This window comes from Trematomus bernacchii, unplaced genomic scaffold (assembly GCF_902827165.1).
Source record: "Trematomus bernacchii unplaced genomic scaffold, fTreBer1.1, whole genome shotgun sequence".
In the NCBI taxonomy this organism is placed as follows: Eukaryota; Metazoa; Chordata; class Actinopteri; order Perciformes; family Nototheniidae; genus Trematomus; species Trematomus bernacchii.
This window is the reverse complement of record NW_022987803.1, coordinates 3,749,509-3,762,128: the sequence shown is the minus strand read 5'-3', so window position 1 is coordinate 3,762,128 and position 12,620 is coordinate 3,749,509. Positions and strand designations below refer to the sequence as shown.

General features: G+C 39.4%; 1 protein-coding gene across 1 annotated transcript in view; it reads left to right on the top strand.

Moving 5' to 3' along the window:
- The first annotated feature begins 220 nt into the window (after positions 1-220).
- The window catches only part of ube2j1 (ubiquitin-conjugating enzyme E2, J1), a 55,600-nt gene continuing 43,200 nt past the window's right edge, over positions 221-12,620 (top strand). The window contains exon 1 of the mRNA XM_034150505.1: positions 221-587. Coding sequence (XP_034006396.1) covers positions 557-587 — 31 coding nt within the window. The 5' untranslated portion in view covers positions 221-556. The remainder of the gene's footprint in view (positions 588-12,620) is intronic.

The following is a 12,620-nucleotide window of genomic DNA, read 5'->3' as shown; positions in this document are numbered from 1 at the left end:
GACATATTTTGAAGGCAGGATCTATATCTGTTAATTTAAGCAAAAACGTAATCCCTCACATTAAACCAAAAATAATTTTGAAAAAGGGCATGAGGAAAACAAATGTACTAATGATTCAACAAGATTAACATGCCTTGTTATCCTGCTATAATGAGGTTAAAGTGTTCTTGCCATAACACGCATGCGCTGCCTCACATCTGCACAGAAGACGAAAGCAGTAGTAGTCAGTCACTTCCTGTTTACGTTTCCACACATGACGTCACACGGATAACATTTAACAAACTGTTTTAAAACCGAAACAGGCGATAACTTAGGAAACAGATGTTTAATATTCTCGCAACGGCTGAATTCAAATAACGTCCATCCTACCTACACATCGGAACATCGGGGAGAGTGGACGACCTCCATTTTCAGCTGTCCTGCTTATTTTGAGGACTGAAGGGAGCTAACCTGGCGTGTAGCTAACGATAAGTAGGTAGCGTTAGCTGGGAGCTAGCTTGCGAGTTAGCAACATAAACATCACCTTATCTTTGAACAGTGAACAACATCTACGAGTATGGAGAATAAATATAACCTGAAGAGTCCAGGTAAGCTCACGTTTAAATGTTTTCTTTCTGTTCTGTAGCTAACCATTTGCTAACATGACCGACACCGTTGAAACTCAATAGTGGATTGTTGACAAGTATTAATGAACATATCGTTACATTACTAACTGTGAACACATTAAGTGAAATCTAAATTGCCAACCTGACACGAACCGACCACTAAATATAATTGACCGTACTTCTTATTATTTATTTTCGCTTCAAATGTGAAGTTATACTTTGTTTTGCAATATTTAGTATTCAAAAGAAAACTATCTACATGAATATAGCTGCCAAATGACCTGATTGGCATAGCTCTGTTCCTGGGCTGAGAGAGAACGAGGTGTCCCGTTGTGTACACGTATCTCTTTGTTAGGACACGTCAACTTTAGCTGCAGTCATGGCCATTTACAAAATAATGTTTCATTGTATTTAGTTTTAAAATAGAAAAGGCCAGGGTTTTCTATCACACCCATCGATAGCAGTGGTGTAACGTAACTAAGTAGATTTACTAAATTACTGTACCTAAGCACACTTTTCAGGGACTTTACATATATTCAATTATTTGCTGCTGTGTTACTCTTCCCCACTACAACTCAGACTTATGTGTACTTACTCTACTACATTTATTTAATACCTTTAGTTACTTTACAGATTAATGATGTGAAACATAATCAAGTCTTAAATCAGACTTTAGTTCCACCTGGAGTAAATTCACAAGCTACCCTGCAGTATACAAAGTCATTCAAACTAGCTCAGCTGCACCTTTACCAGCTTTGATAACACTTTAATGATCAATCATTATAAAACATATCATATATATTATTCTGAAATGGACCAATCTGCATAATGACTACTTTAAAGGTGGGGTATGTAATTTTGGAGAAACCAGCTTGAGTGCGCTAGAATTTGAAAGTATGCAGCCGAAAAAAATCTGCCTCTTCCTTCAGACTTCCTTACAGAGCCCCTCCTCCAACACACAGGCTGACAGGCAGGTAGGCCATCCAGTTATTTTAGCCGGGCCGGCTAAAATGATTGGTCGGCACCACGGCTTCCACAGATGACATTTTTGTATGTATTTATTGTCAAAGCATTTAATATATTCATTGCTATCGGGATGTTAAGAGCATTCCATGGAATATAACAAAAAGTGTTTCTGAAATAAATTACATACCCCACCTTTAAGTATATTTAGATGGTAATACCTTTGTACTTTTTCTTAAGAACAATTTTGATTGCAGGACTTACTTCTAACAGAGTATTCCTACACTTGAGTACTTTTACTTTTACTTAAGTACATGACCTGAGTACTTCTTCCACCTCCGACCAATATTAGTATTTAGAGAGGATCTTTACTAAGCCATATACAGTTTTGTTTTTTCCTAGCAACACGTGAGTCACAGGGCAGGCAGTAGCAACACTTCATGTTTCACAGCAACATGCTGTTTCACTTTAACAAATAGGAATCTGTTGATGGCCTGCGCACCTTAATGGATACTAGATATGTCATTAACACCACCCACCAATTTTTATTAACTTCTGCCAATGCAAATGGATTTTCATGATTTTGCAAAAGACTGTATTTATACTAGTATGTTTGTAAGACTTGGCATATAGTTAACACTTTATAAAATTAATTAAACTACTACTTTTCATTGTTTCCTAGCAGAGTATGCCAACAAGTTGCCCTGTTTAATTGTTGTACACAAGTTTATTTGTTGTTCCCATTTAGCATTTCAGAATGTCCAAATCACAAAAGAAAGAATAATTTATTAGGTAGGTAAATTCTTCGACAAATGACTGAACTGGCATCATCATAGGAAAGTGTTGTATGAGAAGAGTACAACGGAGAACCGTTTTAAGCTACATTCACTTAAGGATCAATAACCAGGATGTGGTAGCTAGACTCCTGGACACATGGTTTCAGATTGTGGTTTTATCTTAGTTCATGGTCTAAAAGGTTTGTTACGAATTTACAACCAATTATTTTCATCTACCAGACTTGATGGGTTTTGTGAGAATTTTGATGATGTGCAGACATGTAGAAAAAAAGGTTATGGTATCATAAAGAAAACATTATTGAGTTCATGCTACATATCATCACGTACTTACTGTGTCAACTTGTAAGCGTAATGTTTGCCCTATGGGTGTACCAGTCTTGCTCTTCGGACAGACACATGAGTGTACACTTATGCAAACACATGCAGGCCATATACTGTATATCCTCCTGGGACCCAGCCCATTGAAAATGTCCACTGTCGTGTACATTTTGTTAACATGCATCTCCTTTTACTCTTTTGAGCTACTCTATCAATCCCTGATGTACTGTACAGAGGACATCCTGGTCTTTCCAGTGATATGTCATTGGTTAAAATTGCATGCTGGGAAGTTCCTCTTTCTTTTCATCCAAAATGGCTGGCATACCAAAAACAAAATGTTATAGAAGCAGGAGAAGTCAAATATTCTTGAATAATTGTAATTTTTACCATAAAAATCATATATGTTCTTGTTTATTAACATGTGAGGAACTATATAATTAGTTCTGAAAGCAATTAAATAATTCAAGTTTTGAAATAACAGCTCTTTTATAAATGTCCATTCTAGTGAACGTCAGGACCATCTTCATGGACTTAATGACTCAGGAGACGGAACTGAAGCAGACATTTTCTGTAGCAGATAGTTAATAAGGGAGATTAAGATTTTGAGCTCTCAGATGATGAGAGAGATGAGGATTTCACACCTGGGATAGAAGAGGGTCAAGAAGAAGGGGGGAAAAGATGCAGGAGGCTCCATGAGCGCACAGATACAGACAGAGAGACAGATAGGGACAAGCTGGAAAGACATGGCCCTCTGTGGGCCAAGAGTAGCACGTATGTCTTATTGTTGTTTTTATTTTAAGTGGAGCCATGAAAAATGAGAATTGTCTCAGGAATGCAAGCTTTGTTTCTATGAGCATGGTCAAATGGAGACCACATCCATAAAACTAGTCAAGATGACTGGAGTCAATGAGGTACTTTTCCCAGTACATCGACTACAAAGTCTTTGAAGATCTGGAAAGATTCACCAAAAACCAAACTAGTTTTTTAGCGACCAAATAAACAGCGATGTTCAGATCAATTACTTATTTATGTTTTAAATAAAGGTGAATGTATTCTTGTATTAATATCACTCTATAACCATAATACGTTACATAGTCTATCTGTTCATTTTGGCTGTCTTTTCAAACTAAAATGGTCCTGACGTCCTCTACAGTGGACATACTGTGACATTTAAAAATAAAATAAAATAAAAAAAGTCTAAATTGCAAGATGTTTTTTTAACCCTAAATAGGTAGGAAATCACAAAAAAAAGGAAATTGGAAGACACATTTTTTCCTCGGGTCCCAGGAGAGATACATACATGGTTTGTTTACAGCCATTGGGTTGGAACCTGGCTGTCAAGTTTCAGTTCTCAGTTTTAATATTCAGAGTTTCAGAATGACTGTATTGTAGTGCTAATCTTACTGGAGTTTGTGTTTTATGGTAAATCACTTTGGACCAATTCCTCACTGACCTTTTTAAGGCAAACACAATACAAAGTTATTTAGTTTTTTTCTGTGTTAGACTTAAGAAATTACAAACATTACAAATTACAATATTAGGGCTGCATAGGGATGGGTATCGTTAAGGTTTTAACGGTACTACTACTTTTATCGATACCGCTTATCGGTCCGGTCTTTTAACGGTACTCTTATACGTTTTTTTGGAGAAAAAAAATAAGGTAAACTAACTAAACAAATTGTGAACAAAACTAACATTGCTTTTTATTTAAATTAAATACATAATATTTCACCTCAAAAGAAACAACAATGTTTTAACAAACTGTATTAAATAATGTGATGACAGAATTGTAAACAGAATAGCTGAAACTTTAACAAAATAAATAACTCAGTTACCTCTAATCATTAACCCATGTTTGTATCATTGAGTTAGCTCCGTGTGTTGCTGCTAGCACACATAATACCTGACGTGGAAACGTTACTCGGGGATGGGGCTACAGAGCTACTAGAAAGACAGTCGAACCCGGTGCATTTCTCCGTCTGAATGTGGTGCACTTTTGCTAAATGTTTAGACAAATTGCTCGTGTTACCGCCCTGACATGCTAAACTCTTATTGCACTTTTGGTAACGAGCGAGACGGGTAACATTTAACCACACCTCGGAGCGCGTTCTCTCCGCCATCTCCTCCGTGTGTGTGTGTTGCTGCATGTAGCAGCTGTGTGTGTGTAAACTGCCCCGCCCCCTCGCACACAGACGGGGGAGAGAGATCTCTCGTCTGGATTGGAAAGATCGAAAATACTCAAAATAATCATAGACGTATTTTGCAGTCTTTTTGCATATTAGAAACGGAGTTGGCGACACTAAACCTGCAATATAAGGTTTGTGTAGCAATAATACACATGACATATATTTTTTACATGTCTCCAGTACCGATAAAAAGACAGATAACGTCGGAGCTTAACGGTACCACAGTCTTTAATAATTCACCCCCGTGGCCCGTTTAATACCGGGGCTCGGTACCCATCCCGATGCACACATTTGTTATATTAAATGAATCAAGTTGGCATAAATCACTTAAATAGTTTCCTGTTGAAAAAGTAAAAGTGATCTGACCTTTAGTGAGACATTAATATGTGGCCTGATATGCGTGTGTTTTATATCAGACGGTAGGACTACACTGCAAAGCTGCTAGCTCTATCTGTTACGGTACGTCTACACAGCAGCGTTAAAAAAATCTTGGAGGTGGGCGTATCTGAAGCTTGAGGATTTTTTGCGAGCAACCAATCACATGAATCTCCCGCCCGCGACATACGAAGCAAAAAAGCCAGAAGTAAACTGGATATAAACTCCCCAAAACAGGCGAAAACCTACCACTGTCTCTGCCACCTCCCTCCATGCCTGGCTCCTCCGGTTTATATCCCGGTAGGTCTGGTCATAAAGCACCGGGTGATTCCCTACCGCTAATTTCTCCTCCATTTTTTGGAATATGAGGAAATGACCTGCGGTATGTCTCTCCCAGCATACACGCCGTTTGATTGGCTAGAGCTTGAACTGTCAGATTTGCATACACAGGATTTGATTGGCTGACGCTTCCACCTCAGCCTCAAAAGTTGTTCAACTTTGAATCCTCAAAATCCTGAAAATCTCCGCTCGCCTGCCCACAATGCAGTTCGGCGAAAAGTGAGGGAAAGTGACGTCACCCCATTCAAAGTGAATGGGCAGAAGCGTTTCAAGATTTTTTTAACGCTGCTGTGTAGACGCACCGTTACAGTTCTCATGTACTCATGGCAATCCTGGGGTCTGGAAACGGCTAGATGGAAAATCAAATAAAGAGAGATTGAAGACACCAGGCACAAAATAAAAAGATGTCATGAAACAGTGAGGTTATTGTCCGTGCAGTCCATCAGGGTCATTCTGATTTCCGCAGGGATCTTACTTATAGAGTGCAAGCTAACAGGATATTTGTTCTGAAAGCTTTCTCTGTTTTTTCGAAAATTGTTAGTGTTAACTTGATTTAAAGGTCACCTATTATGCAAAATGCACTTTTTTATGTCTTTTTATACTTTAAATATGTGTCCCCGGTGTGAAGGGAGTCTCACAAAGTGTCAGAAAATACAACCCTCTATCTTTGCCTCCTTACCCACATCTATAAAAACGGGGGTACAACGGAGCTGATCCAGATTTGCTGCGGTCTTGACGTCTAAAATGTGGGCTGGCTTTACATTGAACTCCTGGCAAAGTTTCGCCCACGGCCCGAGTAAAGTTGTTATAAATATAATACATATAATGGCACTGTTCTAGCGGTAAACACTGAATAAAGAACATGTCAAGCTATGTGCATCAGAAACAATGCGCAACGGTGTTTTGGAAGTAATATGGTCTTTGTTTACATTAGCAAGCATGCTAACACTCAGAGCTAAGCTGTACTGGATAGAGTATGTGTAAAGAAGCAGGAAATAAAAGGTACTCACCTTGTGGTAAACCCGCGAGAGAGAAAGAATTTGAGCTCCATACTGTTTCAGAAATAATCCTGGATGTGGTTAGGAACATAATATGGCGTTTTAATAGAGTGGTGCAGGGATGACGTATTTTTGTAGGCCGACCAGGAAGTAAGCTGCGCAAGGGTTCCCTCGACAAAAAAACAATGGAATTTCTCCATAGGATTTTGGGGTATTGTAAAAAACAAGATCTGTGGAAAACAAACCTGTTAGATACTGTAAATGCACGTTTTGTCCAGCCGGATAATCTCCACATGTCTACCCTACTTTTTTGATTTATGAATCATAAATCTATTGGGTCTGTGACTGAGGGCGGTGGGGACCAGTGGCAGAACTACATCCTGTAACCCTGTCACAGTTGGTTGGTTTACAGCCATTGAGTTGGAACTTGGTTGTCAAGTTTTTATTGCTCAGTTTTAAAGGTCCCATGTCATGGCCATTTCTACTGATCATAATTCCATTGTTGAGGTCTACTAGAATAGATTTATATTGTGCAATTTTCCAAACTCACATTGGTTTCTCATACAGCATCTCTGTATAGTATGTGTATTCACTCTCTGTCCTAAACGGCTTGTTGGAGCTCCTGCCAACAAGCCCCCCCCCCCAGTGTGCTCTGATTGGTCAGCTCGCCCACTCTGTTCTGATGAGTCCACCACTATGGTCTACCACCGTTACAGCGGAACATCAGTGATTATGTTTTACAATGGCGTTAGCAACCAGAAAATGACACCAGTAATGACAAACAGATGAGATTGCTGCGTGGGGTCTTGGTGCCGTCTGGCGGGACGTTGCACGGCTCGCTGCTGTGAGGAGCGGACAGTGTGAGCTGGGTTCATTTTCTGCTTGCTGCGTGGGGTCTGCGAGACAGCGAGACATCGCGAATGGACGCGGGAAGGGGGGGATGCTGAGGGGGCTGCAGCACCCCCATCTGCGAGGCTCCACTAGCACCCGCAACCTTTCTGTGTTAGAGTTTTACTCAGTACAGGGTATACTTTGAGGGTTTGTGACTCTGCAGACCGTTTACATGCATAAAAACCTTCATAACACACAAGGGGACGGGTAATAACCGGAAAAGCATGACATGGGAGCTTTAATATTCAGAGTTTCAGAATTACTGTATCATAGTGCTAATCTAACTGGAAAAAATAACATTATCTAATGATTTTAATTTTAAACTAGCTCAATTCTGGTATAATAATTACTTTTTTACTTTTAGTTTTTGAATTAGGTATTCGTGGGGAGTTTAAAAAGGGCTATGTGCTATATATTTGAATTGGGGGAATAAGATAAAAGTAGGAACTTGAAGGTTGCTCAAAGCTATTGGCACCCATTAGGTTCATTTAGCCATACGGACCGAGATAACAGCCTGGAGTCTGGAAAATTATTATTAGCTTCTAAATGATTGTATACTGATGTTGCACCCTTTAAAGGAACCTTGACTTTGCCAACTGTTTCTATTTTTAATCAAGGATGGCCCTTTATTTTTCTGTGCAGTTCCATGATGAGCACATCCACAGTGCTGTGAATTACATTTCTGATTTTGTTAATACACCCTATGGCGTATGATATTTCTATATCCCATCCTCTCTCTACCTTATCGTACCTTACTGTTTTCTTTAAATTCAAGAGCTGACGGAAAGAGCGGGATTAGCTCTCTTTTGTTCTCCTGGCTTAACCTTTTAGCTGAATGTTGTGAAAGAAGCAGCAACAGAAGAGCAATAAAAGGTGCTCAGAATTTCGAGGAGTCTTTTTTTCTCCATTTTCTCTGCTCTGCACTTTCGCATCTTTAAAGTCGGCCTGTTATTATGCAATGTGTCCCCTCTCTCCCCTCTGGAACAACTTCATTACCAGTGGCAAACACTCAGAATACATGTTACGTAAGATGATTTTGCGTAGGCCTTGGGCCAGTGACTGGACCTCTGCCAGCCCAACTGAGGCCAGAGGCCTGTTTGGGAAAGGGCTTTTCCTTGTCATCTCTGCTTACTGTTACCGGAAGGAAGAGCCAAAAATGGGCATTGGATATGGAGCACTGGAGAGCCTGTCACAGTGCATCCAAGCACTGGCAGGGACTGTGGAGTTAAGAGGATGCTGTGCTGAGACCTGAAATGCCGAGAGCCGCATTTGTCAGAAGCTTACGTCAGAGGCGGGGGCGGGATTTACATGAGCAACAACAGTTTGTGGCGAATACGACGAAGAGAAGAACGTTGTAGCGAAAGCGTCCTGCTGAGATCAAAAATTGGCTACGCAATCACACATGATACAAACCTCGCTGAACATTATCAGGCATACGTGTGACACATTATTTATTATTCACAATACTTTGAAAAACCACCTGTCACTTTGAACAGCAGCATACCACTCTTGACCATTGGCATTTTTTTGTTTTTATGCTGGGTATCAGGTTTATTGAATACATACACAAGTTGTCAGGTCAGAATATCAGGAGATATATGATAGTACAATTCCCCATTTATACATATGCTGGTAAAAAATGGCTAGTGCCACAATGATAGCAATGAGTACCCACTCATTCATATGTCGAAAGTTAAATATGACATACCTGATTCTGCGACGTGTTTTACATAATGTGACACTGCATTCTTCCTTTTAACATCCCAAATCATTACTGGGCTACTCCAGACATTTAACATAATTACAGTGTATTCTAAAAGGAATAAAAATAGACCTCTATTACTAGAGGTCTGTTTAATTGTCAAAGCTGATTAGTGGCTTGTCACTAAAGTGAGCCTTGGCTAACTTCAGGGCTAACACCAGTCACTTTCATCAACAGACAAGACATGATATCTTGGCTTAAGAAGTTGTAGCATTTTTTCAGACAGATTAATTGCACACACACTGACATTGCAATATTATTTTTGAGAAATATATGAAATTATCAAATACTTCCTGCATTTAACTTTTTAAATCAATCTGGTGCACTTTCAGAAAAGAATTAAGAGGCGATATAGACAATGTCGTGCTCTTGTAAACAATTGTGTTCTCTAGTAAACAAATTAATAATACAAAAGTTGGTTATGAATGGTGACAACTTGGCAACATTTCTGATATGCAGCTGAGTTTTCTATAAGCAAAACAAGCTCACAGCGTCAATATCGCAGGCATTCATGTTCACTTAATTGTTGCAAGCCAAAATTGTTTTTGTGATTTACTGTATATCCCATTAACTGCAGCCCTACCACAAAATGTTTATTACTGTTTTGTGTTTTAATATTGGGATCTCCGTCAAAAGTCCACATTCATGCGGCTCTGCTTTTGCATGTATTGTATGATGTTTTTACTGATTAGATCAGAACACTTATTTGCAATTGTAGTAGTGCAATAATATTTATTATATAAATATATATTATATTTGTATAAATGTCCCTAAACTTCTTTTTTAAGGTCATAATACCTTCCTATGTATGTCACTTAGTCATACTTAAATTGCTGCTACTCATTTTTTAGCCATGGTTGTGTACTTATTTGTATCTCATTTTTATTTTATTACTAATGTCTGCTGTTCTTTTTTATTATTGCATGCCACTTTTGCTGTAACACTGTCAATTTCCTCGCTGTGGGACTGATAAAGGAATTCTGATTCTGAACTATGAAAATTATAATTGGCCCAAATTGTCCTTAATGATAAGTCAATGAAAGGGATTTTGTACATGGCTGGGTGGACAGACTGATGTACTGATAGCTTGACATGGGAGATCAGGTGTCGCTCTCTGAGATTTGGACACATCTTGTCCGTGACCCGAGGAGTCCCAGGCTTAGTTTAAGTTGCCCGTGGCCCTTCCATCTAAGCTGAAGCTGTCCACAACCCTCCACACTGGTGGATGAGGCACTGAAAAGACTCTTTAAAGTGATTCATCTCTCATTCTGAAGGGTCTGTCGAGCCCTGATAGCCTATCACACCTCTGAAGGCTCCTAAATTCCTCTCTGCAGGGCACTGATGGATTCCCCAAGTGGAAAACCATGACTTACTGGTTGCCTGGAAGATAGAGAGATTATTTTAACCTGAATAGCTTTCAGTTATAGCTCTCTCAGTCTTGCCATTTCTCTTCATCGCCCCTTCTCTTCATCGCCCCAGCTAAAAAGTGTGTTTCTCTCTGACCCTCAGCACCAGTATGTTCTAGAATGTTGAACTGAACTTCCCTAAACAAAGTAAACATGCCGCTAACACATTTTTAGGTAGGAAAAACACATGATTAGATAAGCAGCAAACATTTCAAGAAATATATTACAAAAATACCTTTTTTTGTTGGTTTACCTAAAAAAAAAAAATATCTAAGTAAATAAAATAGTCATTGATTTAAAAATAGGATGAGAAACGAAACTGTATTGTAATCTGTACATGCACCTTTATCTTTTAGCCCTGGAAATGGGTGTATGTACACATATATACAGTATGTGTATACGTGTGTATATGTGTATGTATGTATAGAATTTCGTTATTTTTGTGTGTGTTTATATTCATACACACATGTAAACCTACCTCCGACGTTTGCAGTTAAAATGACGTAATCCATTATTTGGGTCCCTGACCAAAAAGGCTGAAAGTGTATGACCAACTTATCTGTATTAGTATTGAATTTGTAGAATTCAAATGTAAAAATATGTAGACATAGAGGTGGGAAGTAGGGTGATGGAATTGGCTTAAACTTGCTCCCAAAGTTAAAATATTCTGTCTTTCATGCACAGTTAGTCCTCCTCCACACAGCCATAATGTGCTTCTGGGCAAGGCCTGCTGGGTAGTTGTTGAGTAGACCACTAATCTGTGTACTGTCAGGACAATTTAGGCCACACATCACACTTGTGTCGCCTCTGGCCATAGGCATATACCATAAACTTTATCCTTATACAATCCATACAGAAGAGCAACCTCGGTGAACTTCTTCCTGGTCCTATGATCAATCCTGGCCCGGTATAGTCCTGTAAAAAATAATTTGACCTTTCTCACCCAGTGAAAAAATTAATCATAACTGATACTGTCATGGTCGGAAAATAAGACACTGACACGACCAGAGACAAGACAGAGTACTACAGATTGTATGTGTAGGAAAGAGGTGCACTTACGGAAAGGGTGACATCGACATGCCATGAGAATTTCAGAATGACGGCATATCTTAAAGAGGACGATGGGACACAAACGGAGTTGTTGGTTAAACCGTGTATTTTTTTACCTATCCACCCGGCCTTCTCCCTACATGGACTCTCTGGATTGCAGCCCATCAGGTCCTGACTCATGATTGTGTGCATTACTTTCAATTGGGTTATGAACGTTATATACAAATTAAAGTACAATACTTTTTGTAGGGGAGGGGGGGTGGGGTGGAGAGAACGCTCGTGAACTGTCAACGGGGGAAGAGCACGCTCGTGCCGGAACATCGCTGCGGGGAAACTTTGGCGCTGTTCCGAGTTTGTTCTAATCTGTCAAAATGACAGACTGCTTTCAGATTTTTCTGTCATTGGTAAAAGAAATCCGTCATAGACGGAAAATATTCGGTTAACACGACCACTGGTAGTGGAGTAAAAGTACACCATTTACCTCTGAACTGTAGTGGAATAGAAGTACAAAGTAGCATAAAATGGAAATACTCAATTAAAGTACGGGTATCTCCAAAGTGTGCTTAAGTACAGTACTTGAGTAAATGTACTTAGGCGCCGTTTACACGAGGAGAAAACTGCTTGTATCTGCATAGTTTCGCGTGCGTATAGCCCTATTATTTACACGAGGCCGATAGAAACTGACCCCACAAACAATAACGGGTCCCAAGGTGGATAGATTTGCAAACGAAACGCTCTGGGGGGTGAACCGAGTCCGTGTAATCACCTCTATACGAATATTTCCTGAAAAAATAACGATAGCCCCGCCTCTCCCCACCTCTCCTGCTCACTGCTGAAGCAACTATCAAAAATAGCTGTGTTAATTAAATGCACAAGGGGTTCTTGAATGAAATAATATTATAAAAGGCAAACCAGAATTGTTAACGCCCA